The following is a 21,242-nucleotide window of genomic DNA, read 5'->3' on the forward strand; positions in this document are numbered from 1 at the left end:
ATTCTGACACTATTATATAATATTTTATTTTATTTACATCAATGTCAACTTGGAAAAATATGGCACGATTGCTTTTGTTTTGAAAATATCATGTAGGATTGATATGAAATTTGAAAATAATGACATGACATCAGTGACAAATAGTCTTGTAGTTCGAGTGTTGATTGGCTGGGCCATGGGTGAGCTCTGATTGGTCATTGAATTGGCCTTGTACCCTACTGTCATCTATTATCATGACTGAGTATTTCTGATGTATTAAGTGATCACGATCGCTGTATGGAAGATACATTCCCTCAGTGGATCCAGCACCAACTAATAGATACCATCCTGGATATATAATTGCTTATTGTGGTAAATAATAAACGTCATTTTTTTATAAATATTTATTACAAATAAAAGATTTACGAAAAATACAGAATGTTTTTAAATTTACACATCGATAATGTTATGGCTATTCGAGAAAAATATTTCAATTCGTGTCGAAAATATTTCCATCAAGTTAACTAAAATGTTAATTAAAGTTTTGTGCTTCGCATACAATAAGAATTATTAGTAGTTTAGAGATAATATTACATTATGCCAGTACACAACAAAAAATGCAATAAACTATAAGCATGACATTTTAGAAAAATATAAATTTATACTACATAAGCATTGTACATAATATTGGAAGATTTTTGGGAAGAATGATTTATTTCAACTATGTAACAACTGTCAAATAAATCATTACACTCGATCACATAGGTTGATTTTGTTACTGGACATTTTAATTGTTACCGTTAATTACATTTTACAAAAGTTGAACTCTTGAATAGGTACTAAAGAGATAATAAACAAAATCATGCGCCATTTTGGACAGCAAAAACGAAATAACTAAAAATAACAAAAATATATTAGTATTTTCGTGTTACTGTATAGAACTAAGCATATCCATTACAGCAATTGAAATAATCTGTATAAAATATCTGAATATCCCAGGTAACAGATTATTAAAATAAAAAGTATATTAATTTTATAACAGATAGGTACATTAATAATTCGTGGAGTTGCTGCCAAAAGTTGGAAAGTCGATAGTGTCTATAATTATGTAAATGTATACTAGAAAAAAAATTCAAGGTCATCCGATATATAAAACACGCACATAAAACACAAAGAAATTAGCATTATGCCTGATTTTAAAGGAGATGTCAAACTTTTAAGTTGAAATTACTACATATGATTTCGAGATTTACCAACTTTTACCAACAGTAACAACACGGATTATTTACTATATAGATATAAATTTAATATTATGTACAACGATAAACTCTATAAACAACAAAATAGATTAATATTCTTTGATGTTTGATCTTGGGATTTGTAATATGAACACATAATAATAACATTAGGTATTTTATTAGCTATATAATATATTATAATTCCGAACGCTACAAATAACTCTGCGAAAACCACTGAACCGATTTCAGTGGTTGATGGCTTGGATGAAAGGAATCGGTTCCAAGAAGTAAAGTTTAATACAAATAAAGGCTTAGCGAGCGAGCAAAGCCAAGAAGTACCTCTAGATTGGGGTTATTGACCCAATAGGCCAGTGGCTACTAGCCTTCGGTTAATAACAGTCGTATTATATTCAAATACAGTCAACAAGGACAAGGTGATGGATAGTAAAGGGCTATCAAGATAATGCGTGGCATCCAATTCATCAAGACCTTGAATTGTTTTTATATTAATTCACACAATACCATTGTTTTGAAGGAATGTCAGATAGTATCATTAGGATTACAATGAATATATCGTGGGTTGCTGCCAAAAGTTTTTAAGTCGATAATTTAGGTGTTCAGATTTAACATCGGATTTTGTGTCTATATATAAATATGTATGCTACATAAAAAATTTAAGATTATATTTTATATCGCATGTTAAACTCCATAACATGATTTCGAGACTTACCAACTTATGGCAGTACCCCACGTAAATTAATGTTTTTATTGTTTCGAAGCAGAAGAAAATACTTATAGAAAAGATGTACATACTTAATATACACAAAATATTTCCAAACCAATCTGTCTGTCATGGTATAAGCAAAATTTTCATGTCTTCTGCTTAGACATTATTATAAAAATGTAAAAAATATAAACTATTCGTATTACATTAAATGCTATTTGGTAGAAAAGATAATATTTATATAATTTTCATGGTCGATGTTATAAAAATAATCATTGGTTTCGTCCAGAATATTAAGATTTTTAGAAAAATACAATCTTATGTTGATAGATATTTTGTAGTAACGGCACAGAGCTAAGGCGGAACAGTCATCAATTAATAATATTACAACGACGGGTAGTGATATCTCGTTAAATCTAGCAATAAATTCGTAACGTAATGCAGAACTAATCCAATTAGGGTGATTACAAATTAGTCAGAAAAGCACACCATTGATTACTTACTAGAGGTGAGTTAGAAATACTGTCACCAGTTTGCGTACTCAAGTCTCGGCATGCTACTACCCATACTCAGTACGTGTGGCCCAATAAACTTGTTCCAAGAAACTTGTTCGAACGCATGCAATGAGATCATCGCCGCGACTCGTTAGTTGGTACTGTTGGTAGACTTTCAATACTATTGACATTAAATGCGCGCGAGCTAGATAGCATAATATGCGTATGTCGAGCCATGATATACTTAACTGTCATTGGCACCATTGCTCTCCCTTTCTCCCATTTGTAAAGTTGGTATAGTGAAGGACAGAAATGGTGACGTGTTCGTTTTACAGTAATAATATGGAGTTAGTTTTAGTTCCAGTTGAGTATGAGACTGATAAGTATTTACGCGTCTATCTGGTTTCGTCACCTCGAGTTTCTCGGTTTTTAGTGTTATAATTGGAACTTATAAACTGAATTCAAATTTTATGCGTGATTGTGTAAATGGATAATAATTAAATAAACAATTTGTGTAAAAATGGCTTCTAAAAAGCACTGACACAGCTTTGTACGCCAAACGCTCTATATAATATCCAAAATACTAGTAAGTATTTTGGAACAAATTTCGATAGGTACTAAATATTTTTTTATACTGGTAATAAGTATACTTAGTCTTCAAAATCAACCAGTTTTCCCACCTCTACTTCAATCAAAGTCTTGAATATAGATTATTTAAAAATGTGATAATGTTCACCCATCACACACATCATCCACAGTCACAGGACGGTTCGTCTCTTTTGAAAAAATAATAATAGTAGCACAATGTGTCCAGCATTGTCTATTGTTGAAATTAGAAATAATTATCTGGCAAACTATTAAGTAAGTAGTATTTCTGTATAGAAACAGTCCATCTGTTTATTTAACATAATCTGAGATGCAACCATAGGTAATTGTTTATAAAAATTGGCATATCTGTTAAAGCTGCTAATATTGCCACCATTTGATCTTTTATTTGTCAATATTACTTTTATTGTATACTTGAGCCTTGACAATTGAATCAAATCGAATACCTTCTCGCACATCATGAAGGCCTGATACATTTTAAGCATTCAGCGTATTAGGATGTCGAGTTAAGTTCTATAAATAATTCTGATAACAGAAAAAGTCAAACAAACATCCATCCATAGCTACTTTGTATATTATAATAAACATAAACTATGCTTCAAAAATATCAGAATCTAATTAATATGAATGGTACTTATTTTCTTGTCTGTGATTACAAGTTACTATGGTGTTTCTGATATTAAATTTGACAGATGATAGGTGTGCTTTACTATGGAATATTACAAGATTTGTGTGAGATTTTATAATATTGAATATAGATAGACATATAAGAATTATTTAAAGTCCACAATGAACTTAGAACAGTTAAATTTAAAACATATTTTCAGTATAACCTGACCATTCTTACATTCGATATTTCCTCTGTAAAAATTTGCAACTGGACTAGTTCTGCACTGCAGCAAAATATTACATCAATTTCATCCTCACATATACTTACACTATTACAATTACAACAATGACACGATACATTAAAGCACTGAGAGACTGAAAATGTTAACAGTTACACGGCAACGACTTATTCTCCGCGGTAAGTGAGGAAGGCGTCAATAAGGAACAGTCCTCCATTGATGATGGACATGGATCCCTTGGCCAGCTGCTTGTCTTTGTAGTCCCCCCGGCTGATGTGCTGGTATCTGTCGATCAGGAGAGCTCCAGCTGCTACGAAGAGGGCGCAACCAGCAAGCGAGAAGAATATGTCGATGCGACGGTTGATTGGTGTTTGCAGCAGGTAACCTGAAACCCATAACAACAAATTATTATTTACCATCACATAACTCAGAATCACATTTAGTTTGACTAGACGCCATGTCCGATTGATCTTCTCACTTACACTTACAAAAAGAACCCGCTGTGATAACGAGAACGGTGAGAGCATTACTGAATTCAATGAGGAATATCTGGGACTCATGATCATGACCCCCACATCATGAAGCGAGCTCCCAGGCCACGATGTTTGGCAGGCCCCCCAACCTATCGCTAAGGTTAAGAGCAGTGTAAGGTTATATAACATAAACTCCAGAGTTCCGTGTAAAATAAAGGGTATCGGTGTATTTTTTGAGATTTTTGGCATTTTTAAATAAATTCACTTGTATTGTCGGCACTAAGTATCCTTTATTATTATGAAGCACTGGTCGGATCCCCCTTTAATTTTAGCCAAGTAACATACGATCCTTCGCCATATTGGAGTCATTTTTATTTTTTTATTAGTCAAGAAACACACTAATAATATCTAATTATAAAATAAAATTCTACTCGTGAAATTTTTACTATTAGAGCAAATTTGTGGTGTGTGTTTATCTCACTTAAGTAAGTGGTCGACCCACTACGCCGGGCCCCCAGACTAGAGCCCCGTCAGCCCCCCTTGTGTGGGCCATGTCCATGGCTGGATGTACTTGGGTTAAACAAAACGCCATCTGTTCAACGCTTGTATTCTGACTCAGTTGCTTTACTAAGGATGTGTGGTGTTAATGAAGAGATAAGGCGAACAATGTCATCAAAAATTATACCTGACACAGCCACGTATTATGGATCCCTCATGAGAGTTTTAACCCAATAATGGTGTGCTGGAAGGCAACTAATTACCATCCACAGGGTGCATACTGCAGAGCTTCAATATGCCGACATGCCCTGAGAAGATGCAAGAAGACTGGCAGACGACAGACATTCCTGGGAGCACCGCTTTGATCTATATGTTCCAACTAAGGAACATACATTAACTGACAAGATGATATCATAATATATTTGTAGGTACTAACCTGCGGCGCATCCGATGAGAATGATGATGTAGCCGATGAACGTGCCTGTGGTGAGCATCGCCAAGTTGATGTCGGATGAGCAGTCAAAGCTGTAGTAATGGATGCCAATGCAGATACATGTCAGCGCCTGGAAAAACAAGAAGGAAGATTCATTAGTATGGGTTTCTCTCAAAGGATATTCAATATAGCAATGCTGAAGGCTGTCTGTTACATGGAAGTAAACGAATATAACGATTGAACTACACATATAGTCGGGTCACACATACAAACTCGTCTCGATTGCAACACATCGAATCTGTCAATGTCATTCTGCTGCCATTCACATATCCATAATGTAACCTATCATACCTCCCCCGCATACAGCGTCCATGCAACATTTTTAGTTGACAAAAAAATCTGTTATTGCATGCAACAAATTTCGAAGCACACCGCATGAATGTTGCTTCTGTGCAATTCAAAACCATGCCACATAGAGTACATACTATCTTACAGTGTGCCAGTCTCTTTTCTAGGTAGTACACATGATCGCTGCGCAACCGTTGTGATCTGTTAGTATCAGATCACGGGAGAGCAAAAATGATAAAGGTGACAATCATAACAGACATGACATTTCAGGTTACAAAATATCCTTGCAATAATTGGAACACCGTGCATTTGTACCTATATTTCTAATTGATAATTAATGTACGCAACATTTTCGCCTTTTTATTTTCTTATACATTAATATACAATAGCTGTTCTTTTCTCGGATGTACAATGACGTTTATCTGTTTTGACAGTAGGTCGCGTCACAGTCACGGCTGTGCGCGTGGAAAGACTTGCAACATTACGCACAGTTATGATTTATGACCATGTTCAGTGCATCTTAGACGATGATAAAGGTATTGTTATAGACCTGCAGAATATTCCATCATTCATAATATTCAGCACAACACGAAAATCTCGAAACGAACGGAACATGTTTAGTTTATTTTAAATATTATTTTTGTACATAGTCTTCTTCTGCCACACCACGCGGCGCCACCAAGAAGTATCCTTGTCGCTCGCCAGTGTTCTTGTTTCGTTCCAGATCAAGCCAGCATCCTGTAGCTCCGCCGTATAGACTCTATAGATAGTATTTAACGGCCTTCCAGAACGCCCGAATCCGGTCGGCTTGAAGAACAGGCAAGCCAGGTTGAGGTTCTCTTCTGGCATCCGCAGCACGTGGCTAAGCCAGGCCCAACGTAGCTTCTTCACTCTCAGCGTGATGAGAGGCTGGTTGATGCAATCTCTTATCTCCTCGTTGCTCCTAAAGTCATACCACCCGCACACCCAGTATCTATCGCAAAGGCTCAAAGCAACCGTTTACTGAGCTGCGACGCTAAGGGGTCGTTCATATATGGCATCATACACTAAGAAGTGAAAGGGCTTGATATAAGGTGACGATCAGTGACGAAGGGGATAGGAGGGCTGTAGAAAATCGACATCAAAAAACTAACTAAATATAAACATTTTTTTCAATAAAAGATTCCATGAGAACAATAATTTTACTGCGATTTTGAACGGGTTTGCTTTTTGACAAATGGGAGGAGGGGGTTGTAACGATAGATGTGAAGATAGGGAGACGGGGGGTCAAATACCAAAAATTTTGTGACATCTATGAATGATTAGTTACGATTACAGACTTGACAAAAAATTATAGTATTAAATAATTATTGATGGTTGGTTGGATCTATTATTTTTTAGAAAATTCTCGACTTATGGGGGATTACATCAAAAGTTGTGATTTCATAGAGACATCTATTACCCGAATTGCGAAGCAAATATAATAGAATCTAGAAAATTCTAAAAATCTACTTTTACGTTATGTTACTCGTATTATTATTTGGACATAAGTATTTGATTTTGTTGTATTTGATGCCAGTTTTAATCAGCATCAGCCTGAATCTATCCACTTCTGGATGAAGGTCTCTCCAAGTTGATTCCACTTCTCTCGGTCTTTTGCGTTGCGTTGCTATGTATGTCTGCAGAACTTAATAATTTCATCGATCCAGCGCCCTCTAGGTCTGTCTACCTTGCGGACGTTTGGATGACAAGATTTGTCCAACGATTGTCCTTTCTTCAAGCCATGTGTTTTAGTAAATAGTTATAAACGAAATTTGAATTTTATGAGTAGCGTCAACGCTAAGCGTTATTAAATGTATCGCAGTAGGCATTTTTCCCCCCATTAGCAGCTGTATCCCTTGCGGTCCTAGTTAAAATTTGTAATGGGTACTTTCAAGTCAACGTTACAATAATTATTTAGATCTATTTGGGTTCACTGTAAACAACCACTGACCTCATGCCTTTTTAACAAAACTATCTGAAATATAGATAAGATTAAAAATATGAAGTCATACGTAAATTTTAAATGTTGGTACACTATAGGTACAGTGCTGGACTTCGTCCCTACAAATTTCGTATACATGGTTACAAAAACGATAGCAGTATTCAGAGGTCATAGAACAGGCTATGTAGTGTCTAGAGCAGTGATTCTCACGTGAAATTTAACTGTGGCGGCACAATTGATATTGACAGTTCTATGGAAACGTCTGGTGCCTGCACCAAATTTCACTTTTCTTATGATTGAAAAGAAATTTAAAACAAGTCGTATTCAACCAATTTTATAAATAAATTTTTGAAATATTATTCTGTCAAGCGCTGGTGGCCACAGCAAAATCCTCTAGTGGCCGCATGCGACCACCAGGGCCACACATGAGAACCACTCAACTGGTCTAAAGCCGAGATTTGAACAGTCTGTCAAACATAATAACCGTATACTTAAGTTTTTAGGTACATTTTTAAAAAAAATCCAATAACCTCTCTCCCATTACCAGCGTTGCCAACTGTAAAAGATGCACCTAGCTTATGGCATTTTTATTAGCGTTTTTGACGGCTTGAACAGCTTTAAATGTGCTGAAAATAAACTAAATATTTAGTTAATTTATTTTCTTGCACATCAGATATATATATCTGTACCTCAGAGGCAGACGGATGCAACTCCGTTTTTGGGGAAAATGAGTTTTTTTAAGAATCGTCATGCTAAAGGCTTTATCTATTAGTGGCAGAGAGATGGTGGATGATGGATTCAGGCTGGTGATGATGATGATGACATAATAAAAATTAAAAAAAAATTGTTTTGCTTTGTTATATTTATACCTATAAATTTTTTTAACTTATAAATTGTTTTATTTTGGCTAGGTAATACAAATCCACATTAACAAAATATCTTTAGAGGCAGAAGGATGCAAATCCACACTACGTTTTTTATTTTATTTTATTTTTTGATATAAAATTGTATTATATTTATTCCTTTCTTACATATTCCAGAAGTACTTTAATTGAATTAGAATAAAAAAAATAATGATCATTTTATGTATATTTTCTTAGAAGTTATGAGTATTCGTTTAAAATAAAAATTATTTTTTGGCTCTCCTGAACAATTGGGTGTTTGGATTTGCATCCGTGAATTTTTTTTACTATTAGACCAAAAAATCTAAGATTTATGTTTATCTCATTTATCTGATCGACCCGCCACGCCGGGCCCCTAGGCTAGAGTCCTGTCAGCCCCCCCCCCCCCCCCTTATGGGGGCTATGGCTTAGGCATGTGGCACCGGATTGACGATTATCGGTGATTCCACTCACTTGTATTAGGTACTTATCGTAGGTAGTTAGATAAATTAATTATTTTTTGTAAATTTTGAAATGAGTTTCTGGGAAAATTTCGTGTGCTTTTTATCCGAATAGTGGGCACCTTTTTTCGATAGGCATAAAAAGCATTTGGAATGTTTTTGTCAACGACAATTGGCAACACTTTCCACTACAGACGTTGCCATCAACGGTTTTTTGAAATAAGACATAATCATCATAATCTTATCTATGGACATAATAATGTTTGCAGTTCATACTTAGCTGGGGACCTCTTTCTATACCGGCCCTGGATATAATATAGTTTAACAAAAGCGCTTAACAAATTATTGATAACACGGCAAATAAAATATTATCTAATCAATTGAAATAAAGTATTTATACGTCTACCAAACTGTGTAAAATATACAAATTGTATGACCGGATAGTATATTTAATTTATCGTATTTTATTACAACGTTTTTCTTAGCTCGTATTCTTATTTGTCCGGTGGTTCTTTGTCCGGTACAAATCTTGCAATCGATTTTTAACTAACTTCCCGACTAGCTAGACATTTGAAACTTTTAGAATATATCAGAACACGATGCCAATGAATTTTTTAATACTTTTAGCCATATTTAAGTAGTATTGATTTCATTTTCAGTTAATTCTGGTTTTGTATGAAAAGTTATTTCGGAAGAAATCCGTAAAAAGTAAAACTATTATTGGTTGCTAAATGGGTCCTAGCAACTAAACTATTAATATTAATATATACGTGCGTTACTATGGAAATCAATATGACATTTCAGTATTATTTCTATCAAGTACATATTTTTTTGATCGCTTAAGCTAGTCAAGTCAAGTTTATATGGTTCAACAGAAAATTTAAAAACGTTGTATATAAAAAGTTATTTTTATCTTGTAATTATTTTATACTACTGATAGATACCTACTTTTTCGTCAGTATCGAACACGGGACAGGTTAATAAATACCTATATTCTAATACATTACATTTTGACACATGGTATTGAATGTGTGAGTGTCCTATGAAAATGAATCACACATTATAGACGTGCAATAGTGTGTGTTGCAACCAATATTGAATAAGCGTCAGTCAGTTCATAAAACGAGAGCAGTGTTGTCAGAACGAATTACAAGTGTATTTTTCATACATGTATAAGTTTGTCCCATATTCTTCGACATTCAAGATCGGTTGCCTGTTTCTCCACACCCGTTAGGTATTTCAGTTCCCATTATATCCGAGTTCCCTGGCATCGAATCATTCGATAAAAAAGCATATTGACGATTATAATGCATTGGAATATGTGCAATATTTTAGTTATTGTTTAAAATGTAGTTATTTTTTTTTAATTTTTGCTCCAAATGGAGCATATTATATAATTATCGCTCATGAGAAAACAATACCACGTAGGTATGCCACAAAACACGAGATGAAGAAAACTCTCTCTAGTTACTATCAAGGCATAAAAATTCTTCATTTATTGTATTTCACTATTAAGATTAATAGTAGAATACGAAAAATACGTGATAAATTTGATGGAATCATAGAGATAATATAATATATTTTTTTCATCTCATGCACAAAAATAGTGTAATATGGTATACGAAGTATTGTTTTCTCATGAGCAATATGGTAAATATAATATACTATATTATAGTGTTTTGTTTTATTATTATTTGTTCATTGTTTTTAAGTTAATAATATGACAGTTGTTTTGAGTCGATATTATGTTTTGAGTCGAAACCAATGCTATTTTCAAAACGTTTTGTTGTTTTAAGCCTCAAATTTTGCTAAACAATCATGCCGCGTGACTACAATTTTTTTGTATAAATACTTTACAAAGAAAATGTTGCATTTTTGTAAATCTGAAGTTTTGATACATTGATATCCATATTGTCATTCTATATGACAACCCTAGTCGTGACACGAAAAAGTTTGGACCCAGCACCGCGATTTCCTAACTATCGACTCGTGTGGCACCAGACGACATGACGTAATTGTGACGTCAGCCAATACACGCTCGAGGCATGCCGCCCGCGCGCAGTGCTCACCGTAGATATTATTACGATGAAACACCTATATGTGTATGGTGACAATGAATAGTGCCGCTGTCTGAATTTTTTCTCGAGTATTTTCTCGAGTGCTATTATCACTCCGGTAGTGCGTCACAATGATGTCATATGACGTCATGTCGACCGGGAAGCTTGCACTCGCAAGTTCTAACATAGGGCCGCAGCAGCCCTATGTTGTAACTTGTGACATGAAGTCACCCGACGACATGACATAATTGTGACGTATGCTCAATACACGCATCGAGGCGAGCCACCCAATGCACACGGCTCACCATAGATATTATTATGGTGAAACACCTATTTGTGTATGGGGACAATTAATAAAAATTAAACGCCAGTATTAGAGTAGCGTTAATTTCTCGAAGACTATTGACTCACTCCGGTAGTATGTCACAATGATGTCATATGACGTCATGTCACCGGATGACTTCATGTCACAAGTTACAACATAGGGCTACAGCGCGTTAGTGGGTTGAGCCGGTTGACCGAATGGCCAACACCCAACCAAACCAATCAATGACGAAAGAAAACGACGCAAGGATTTTGTTACTCGATTTCACTAAAGATATCAGCTTCTGAAATTATGACGTTTTTCCACTGGTCTCCAGAAATAAAATGCGTGTACTGAATCACTTAACTGAGTACTCTCTTCTATACGTATTAATTAAAAAACAAGTGGCTTAATTAAAATTTTCCCAGAATGTCAATTAGCAATACGCTACAATAGTAAATTAAAGACATTCGCAATTTTGCTAAAACAGTTCACGGACGTTATGTTTGTAAAATTATCATTTTTTTATCTGTCAGTATGGGTCACATCGCCATTTTTAATAATGGGTAGGTATCACAGGACAGATTAATAAATATAATCCAGATATTCTATACCCCAATACACAACGTTTTGAAAGTGTGAATGTCCTACGAAAATAAAGCACGCATTATAGACGTGCAATAGTGTGTGTAATACATACACCAATATTAAATGAGCATCAATGCATAAACCGAGAGCAGTCATCAGTATTCGACGTATGACATATTCTTGACACGTGTTTAAATTTATCTTCCTTATTCGCAATCGGTTGCCTGCTTCTCCATACCCGTTAGGTATTTCAGTTCCCATTATTTATTAGTTACCTGGTCCGTACCGTATGTAACTCACATCAATTATTATTAAGTCATTTTATTACATTACATCAGGATTATCATCCATTAGCAATAATTACTGGAATAATGTATTAACTTACCTGTCTATTAGTTTAGCATAAGTTTGCAGTACTTAATGCAGTATTTTTTTATCACCTGACATAGAGTTTGGTGTTTTATCTTATCATTTACTGCTTACCTGTCATTTGTGTGTATGAAACATTAAATATTTGTACATAATATTATGCTTGTGTACTAACAACTGTCATTGTCTTTAGCGGTCTAGATAACACTATTATTGTAACAGGTGTTATTTTCATTAATTTATTATAGAAATTATTTGACAGAATGTTATGAATGGGATTTTGGTCATAGCAATGCACACAATTGCGTCAAAATTTACTGTATTTTTACATAGCCTATCGAAATTCTATTTATTATCTGTTCTGTGGTACAGACATTGATTTACTGTATAATATTGATAAGCATGTAACCAAATTCACATAGATTTGATGCATACACATTTTCTAATAGTTCGTAAAGCATTCAGAGCCATTCATTGGTCGGCGTATTGGCATTAAATTAAGCGGTATGCAGCCAGTGAGGTATTGCCTAATTATTATACAGCGGTTTTCAACTAATGAGATTTTACATTGGGTTTGCCCAAACTGAAGGCGTGTAATATATGATTTTTGTTTGTAAGAACGTCTCCATGATTGTAGTGAAATAATAAAACCTCATTGAGTGCGGATTTGCAATATTGGAATCCCCAATTCCAGGATTCTGCACTATTTATTTTACCCCATATCTATATCATACGAATATAACACGCGATAATCCCGGCACTATAAAAAGGTACCCTGCAACAGCACGGTTTAACAAGGCTTCTATAATTATTCAAAATTAGTAATTATCGAGTTTATCCCATTAAAATATTTTAAGTAATTGAATTTAAATCGGGTATTTAACATAACTTAGCGCTATGGAGTCTGGTACAAAAGTGGTTCTCACATTGACTAAATGCGCAATATATAGGTTGAACACAGAAATGGGATCTATTGTGACTTTGATAGTTTCCACGGACAATAGGTCATCATAAAATATAGGTTTTATGATGTGAACGTAAAGCTCAAATTACATTGGCATATTGCGTCTGGCCCGATCGTCTACCACGACTGTCAAACTCTATTCTCTATGGTTTTCAAGGATAGTGAGCGATCGGGACAAAAGTGGAAAATTTTCTATTATTCCGTCGTGCGATCCATTCATTAGCAAGCGAAGATTGCCGAAAGCGTACGAAAGTAGCCGAATACGCGCCCGCTAGCCACGCAAACGGTCGTTCATTCTACTGCTCGATTTCAACAACTACAAGATGGTGAAATCTCAAAAAAATGTATGGACTAGCGCTGAGGACATGGTCCTCGTCGAATTAATACATGCCAGTTGAAGTATAGCCATACTCGCTACAATTAGTCTTAATCGATTGGCTTGGAGATTCAAGCTCCCTCAGTTATTCATGATGTAAATTAACAATAAGTACCTATACAAAACTTTCTATAAAAGTCAAAGGGCCGCGCAAATTTCAACAGATGCTCGCTAGATTTGACAGCTTAGTATTTTTGACGTAAAATTGCGCGGAAATACGTTCAGTGTAGCCATCAATCTAAGAAATATCTAGTTTTCGGTCAACCTATATTTTTAATAATAGCAACACTATGTTTATTTTAAACCAATTAAAAGCAAGGATCAACGCGATTGAATCGTTGCGTGTAATTGAAAATAGTGTCGAAACGTTGGCCACGACGGTTGTTGGATCGGGTTGGGTCTGCGCGTCTGCCAATGTAAATAAGCCTTTACAATGTGTAAGTCCATACTATAATCTATACAATATTTATTTCTAAAGGAATTTCAAGTTAGTATCTAATGAACTTGCATGATATTTGAGTTTAAAATAGTTAGAAATTACATTATTTGAAGTCTGCTTACGGCGAATACTCCACCGACCAGAGGCACATAATTATTATGTAGTGGGAAAATAAGAAGCTTGCAATTTGAGACATTTTTTGTTGATAATTTAGGTACATTAATTTTGTTGTTGTTTGATTTAATAAAACGCATTTTTTTTGTAGTACTTATTCCACTTTTAATCAATAAATTAGGAGCGGTTTCGTTCGCCTCAGAGGGACATTTTCAGGGCAGTTGAAAATGTCCCTCTGAGGCGGACGAAACCGGTCCTAATTTATTGATTAAAAGTGAAATAAGTACTACAAAAAAATTGCGTTTTATTAAATCAAACAACAATACAATGCAGTTCCACCATGAATTGACAGTTAACAAAATAAAAGACATTAATTTTGGTTTGATCAAATTATTGTTATAAACTATTGTTATAAATTGTTTATATTTTTAATTCAATCAATGTTTTTTTTAATAAATATAAAAACACATTAAAACTATGAATTAGTCTAAAGTCGTTTATGTGCGTTAGAGAAAACTTCATAAACTAACTTTTAAGAATAAACATGATAATAAAATATTATGTAGGTAATAATAAGATATATTTTTAATTTGTAAGTTTATCTTTGACTTTAAATAAAAATATAATTTTCTCTTTAATGTGTTTAGTTAGGTACGAATTTATTACTTAGTAATTGTAATACTTTAAAATGTAAATTATCACACAATAATCTTAAATTGCATGCCTCGTATTCTCAATGTATTCAAGCACATCTATTTTGTAGTTATTTAATCCCAGGACATTAATAATAATGACGTGTCAAACAGTTATTGGACAAAATGTTGCTAGGGTTAGGCAAACAAACATAGTTTGGGAATCTTCTTCTTTCGACCATGTCCGATCCTAATAGGATCATATGGGCCTCCACAGAGTAGAGGTTTGTATTAACAGATTTTGTTTTTTACGAGAAATGGATGTCAGCCACTTGCTCAACCTATTAGGTCCATACCCTGACCCACACACATATTGAAAAACGATATGTGTACTTGCCAGACCCAGGATTCGAACCTGGGACCCACGGCGTTATAGTCCAACGCTTAAGCCGCGCTGCCACCGTGGACCACTGGACCAGAATTACTCTGGATAACTACATTCAATCGCTTCCTCAAAATTCCGATCAAGACAATACGCATTTACTTACATGAGTTAATAAACTTAAATCACTTGGCGCGTATCCAAAACTGAGTAGGTACCTAATTCCAGTAGTTAAACATTGCACCGCTGTGGGTTAAAAATATCTCGTGCACCATCAAGTCAAGAGTAGCATGGACGACAGCATCCGCTGTTCTTAAACATCCAGATAATATTATCATTAAGCGCTCGTCTCGCCAATTAACTCAATTCTCTTCGAAATGGTTATGGTTATGCTCCCAATCCAGGGATTGCAGATATCAAAGAATTACTAAGTATTTAATAAAATTTAAATACACGTCAACACAAACATAGACCCCTCAAAACCAGCCCTGCCCCCACCGTGTGCGGTAATGTGTAAGTAGGTAATATGCAGTTCGCCGTATATCAATAGGAGAGGGTGGAGGTAGGCTGTTAAGGCTATACCTCAGTTGAGGTATGGTCTAAAAAGATCGTGGCTACGCGATGCGCGGATTGCGGGTCGCGGGTGCAAATGACGCACGACCGAAATATAATTTGTCATATAAATCCAACATGCGTCCATTTAATGTTCTGTTTATCGACTCTTCTGTAGACTCATCCATTTCAATTCGTGACACTCAGTGTGCGGATACACAAGGCGCTTAACGTCAGCGGACAGCAGAGCCAGTCCAAAAAACAAAAATTTTCTTTCTTAACTTTCTTCTTTAAGCACTACGGTGCATGGTTGCAGCACCAGTCCCGTGCGGCTCCGTCTCGGGACGGAATGAGCACTTAAAATCACTTCTTTCAGACACGTTTAAAGCGTCATAGAAAGCGGCCGTGCATATCCACGGTTGTGCATATATGACGGGTGGTGGTGGGCACTTTAACGTATGTTCTATTAGTAACAATAATAATATATTCATTGACATGTTTTCTTTTTAAAGTAAATGGGTAACGTTTTTAGTCATCTTTACACGATTTAAGAATTGATACCCCCGTCGCCATCACGAAACAAATTGATGTATTGACACCTCGACGTTCGCTCTCAGACTGCCAGCGAGTCCAAAATTTCGTCGCGCCTATATTTGCCGTTTCAATGAAGTAGTGTAGTGTACAGTAAATAGTGCACATTAAACTTTGTCAGTCATTCGTATTTGTTTTTATTGAACTAAGACTACACTTTACAGATGGCATTGGTTAGTTTTTAAAAATCAATTAAACGCTGCCTAATCCAAGCCATAGTGGAAAATAGTAAAAAATATTCGTTTATCTATAAAATATCAAAATAATGCCATTCAACCACATATAATTTCTGATATTTTATTGATAGAAGAATATTTGTTATCGATTATGGTTTGGAGAGGCAGGGCTTAATGAATTTAAAAATAACTAATCAACACCACCTATAATAATATCTAATAATATTATGTATTATTAATCCAACGAAAACAAATAAGTATGACTGAAAAAGAGGGCACTATTTTTGTCGGATAGCGCATAACATACGTAAACTAGTATGGTTTGGTTTAGGCAGGGTTTAATTGAATTTTAAAAACTAACCAGCACCATCTGCAAATAATTGTATTCATGGCTCAATGAAAACAAATAAGTATGATTGAAAAAGTTTAGTGTGCAGTATTTATGTTGAATTTTAACAGCCTACACCCACTCCTCGCCACTGCCGTATATATTATCACGCAAGGCCGGCAATATTCAGGCCGTGGCACTGAATTGTGAATTACGATGATAGTCCTAGTTATTGATTATCTTCGAATGCAATGCGATAACCTGTTCGCAATAATGAAGATTTTCTATATTTCTATACACACATCCAAAACTCTGCGTCAACATATAATGTATTGGGATATAGCATATCGGAATTATATTTATTAGTCTGTTCTGTGGGCCCGACGCACTGACTTAGGTACACCCCTAGGGGCGGCAGGTTATATGAAAGTATGGTGAAGCAGGCAAGTATGATGAGGCAGGCTGGTAATCAATTTGCGGCAAAATTTCCACGTTAATATTATATTATACGGGTACGTTATAATGACCAAAGCAAATCCTCCGTGATGCCCTGCATTTTTTTTTATCGCATCGCTATTTCTCGTAAGTTATCGGCTATTGTTGGCCTGCTTCATTCAGTTGTATGAGAAAGTCGATTCCTTGCCCCTCTTTTTATTTAATACCTCTATGGTACGCCCCTTATGATACACAATGACATTCTTATCAATTTGTGAGAAATGCGCATTTTTATTTAAATTTCTATATAATTTAATAACTTTGTTACTGATTTTAACTTTTCGAACATTCGGAAGCCCCTTTTCAAATTTCTGACGAATCGGTTATGCCATTCGTGTCAAAGAAATGCACCGCTAATAATTATTAGTAAATACTTATGAACCTTAATGTAAACTAGGTCGGAATTTCTCAAGGTCATGAAGCCGAATTTTCGGGTCAATTATTACAATCAAAAGGTCATAATATGATACGTTCTATATATTATGTTATGTATGTAGGTACCTGCGGGATTTAAAATTCAAAGAAATGTCCTTATCAATAATGAGTATATTATAGCTCGATATTAGAATCAAATTGACCAAAGTAGAAGTTACATAAGTCAATAAATTATCTCCAGAGTTTTTTTTTGATTAAAATTTAATGGCCAGTTTGGCCAAGAAAAACATTTTATTTATAGATCATTTCAGCATTACCCAATTCAGGGATCAATCAATTATCATACGTGACGCGAAAATAAATAACGGCAATGCAAACGTGACATGCCAAGGTTTTCGACAACTGGTGAGGCCTTGATGCGCTAAAACTTCACAAGAAACGGGTCTGCGGATGACATAATACTCTTGCAAAACTTCTATTTTACATAATTAATATTATTGCATAAGTACATCAATATAATTATTTATTTTTTGAAGTGTCAATTTTTTGAAGTCACAAATTTAGCATACATACGAATATAACTCGCGATAATTCAGACACTAAAGTAGGTCCCCTGTAGCACGGTTTAACCAAGCTGCTATAATTATCTAAAAATAGTAATTAACGAGTTTATCTTATTAAAATATTTTATTAGATTCAATTGACAATTCAAAAAATCAGGTATTTAACATAGCTTAATCGGTATGGCGTCTGAATCTCTTGAGTCCCTTTTAGATTCACTGCAATATGCTATTTGCGATTTCTACGCACAGACTAGGGTAACAGTGAGAATATTATTAAGATCCCCTATAGAGCAGATGTTCCACGAAAACAATCATAAACTATGGATTTTGTGATGTGAACATTACAATTCATAGTCGGCAGTGCTCGAAATGAAAAATTTCACGAACAGGAACGCTCGACAATTTTCCAAAAATGTGTGATATTAGATATAATAATATCTGTAATATAAAAATATCTTTTACTTTTACATGATGTACTTTTTTTTATCATCATCTTCTCCCAATACGCTATCGGCTATAACAATTAGTGGTAACATACAAATATAGAGTCATTTTAGTTTACGAAATCGTTTTCTAAAAAATACATTGATAATTATACAAATATAAATAACTAAACGTATATGAATCTAATTGGAGTGGGAAACATTATTAAAATACACGAAACAATAGACAAACTAATTACAATTTCCCATTGGTTTCGTTAGTAGTTTGAATAAAAATATGCAACTAAGAGTGGATAGAAATATGAGTGAAGATACTTCGGTTTAAACAAAATACATGCCGCTTTTTTCAAAGCTCTGATTTTTCGTAAATTCGAAATATTTTGATTATGGTAAACTATTTTTTAATCAAATCAAAATCCATCGTATACGAAAAAGCAAGGGCATGGTTTTTAATAAATTAATTAAAAAAGTATGTAATACGCAAGATTTACAAATGTAGCATTATTTATTAAATATGAATCATTTTAAACAACCTCAGAAGTGTAGGTACATATTATTAGAAAAAAAATATTTACATCATGTGGACATGTAGGATAATTTATTCTAATAGGTTTCCAATGTTATAGAAATTGTTATATACAGGGAAATTTTTCATATGTTTATCTCATTGGATTCTGATTGATTTATTTAAATATTTTTATTTCGTATTGTACCTTAAACAATACAAATTTTTTTAACATGCATACGATTTATTTCGTATTGTACCTTAAACAATACAAATTTTTTTAACATGCATACGATGTTCACGAATATGTATCTATATTAATTATGGAATTATTTGATTTAAGTTATTAAATCTATTATAATATTAGTTTAACCATCAAAAACACAGTTCATTCAACCCGAAAAATATCCATATAAAATTAAAACAATAAAAATATATGATAGAAGATAAAAAACACACCTTAAAATTATTAAATTTGGAAAAATAAGGAGTCTAATTTTGTCGCTTCCTCTGATGAAAACGCTTATCATTGGCTGCATACAACTTAATATTGATAAACGACCAATGAACGACCTCGATTGCATTATGAAATACAAAAACTATGAACGCGTCAAACCCATGTAAATTTCGCTAACATAATAATATGATAAATGGACAATTCGGCCAATTATGGTTGTCTCGATACAAAATTTAAAGTTTCATTACAAAAAACAATTGCCTACCACTACAGTAAAGATAATATATGTATTGAATGTGTTTCATTTAAAAATTTAAAAGTTCCAGTGTGCATTATAACTATTACGTTATTAACTCACTATATTTAGGCATGTAACTTAACCTCAACTGTATTAAAATAATATGTTTGAACTTGCAAAAAAGTAAGTGTCTCGTTTTATAAATTATTAATACAGTAAATCTACATTCCAATGTAAAATAGCTTCCAACATTTCCTTACAATCATAAAAACCTTTTTTTTCAAAATACATTATTGTCCCATACGACAATGCAATAAATCTTACTTACCCCAGTGCATTTCTTTGTATACAATTTTATTGTTTTATCACCATTGACGCAAAAGAGTAATAAATGTCTATTGGTGCATTCAAGGCCAAATTCGTTGAAAAAAGTATTGTCTTGAAAAAAGGTTATTTCTCAAATACGCTGTCTTACACTTACTCTATCACTATTTCAAAAAAACTTAAGTAAATTATGTACGGGTCATAGAAAATCCAGTGGTTCTAAACCAGTAAAATTATTTTTTAATAAAAAAAATATTTATGTTTTTGTACCTTTGTACATATCAATTCATTTTCGTAAATTTTAAATCTAACCCGGAACGTAATAATATTAAGTATGACGCTTGAGGATTTTACTAGACGACTCGCTGTCCGTCGGATATTTAACGAACCGGTACGCCATTTTCGAGGTTTTAACGGAACGCCATCCTTAAGAATCCCACGAACAGGAACGGCGCTCCGGGGCGTTCCGCTCCATTCCGAGCGCTGATAGTCGGGTATTTAACATAACTTGGCGCTATGGAGTAAGGTACAAAAGTAATTCTTACATTTACTACATACGCAATATATAGGTTAAACACTGAGTAGGGGCCTAAATTAAATGATAGTTCCAACGGACAAAAGAAACATCATAAAATATAGGTTTTAATGTTGTGAACGTTACAATTCGTAGTCGATACTATAATCTATAAATTTAATATAATATTTTTATTTCTAAAGGGATTTCTTATTTTATTGATTTTTATTATTCCTTGTGTAATAATGTAATAATACATCGATAATATAATAGTGTAGGAATATACCTAGCTAGTTCTTAGATTTACACAATAAATCTTGACTTAATCTATTCAGTAGGTACTTATTCTAAATGTATCTCTTATTTATTGATATAAAAAACATTCGTTACAATAATATCTAATAATATAATATATTACTGTGGCTCTCGTGGTGCAGTGCGTGCGTAAGGCCCGTTTCAGACGGTATAAAATAGGAGGCCATTGTATTCGAATAAAGGCGCCATTGTATT

General features: G+C 34.0%; 1 protein-coding gene across 1 annotated transcript in view; it reads right to left on the bottom strand.

Moving 5' to 3' along the window:
* Positions 1-3,779: 3,779 nt before the first annotated feature.
* The window catches only part of LOC147070025 (uncharacterized), a 29,702-nt gene continuing 12,239 nt past the window's right edge, over positions 3,780-21,242 (bottom strand). The window contains exons 2-3 of the mRNA XM_085949964.1: positions 5,297-5,423; positions 3,780-4,274 (exon numbers count right to left, since the gene is read on the bottom strand). Coding sequence (XP_085806090.1) covers positions 4,057-4,274; positions 5,297-5,423 — 345 coding nt within the window. The 3' untranslated portion in view covers positions 3,780-4,056. The remainder of the gene's footprint in view (positions 4,275-5,296; positions 5,424-21,242) is intronic.

The sequence above is a fragment of the Rhyacophila brunnea genome, unplaced genomic scaffold, assembly GCF_057557595.1.
Source record: "Rhyacophila brunnea isolate RB1 unplaced genomic scaffold, BYU_Rbru_1.0 scaffold_22, whole genome shotgun sequence".
Taxonomy (NCBI): domain Eukaryota; kingdom Metazoa; phylum Arthropoda; class Insecta; order Trichoptera; family Rhyacophilidae; genus Rhyacophila; species Rhyacophila brunnea.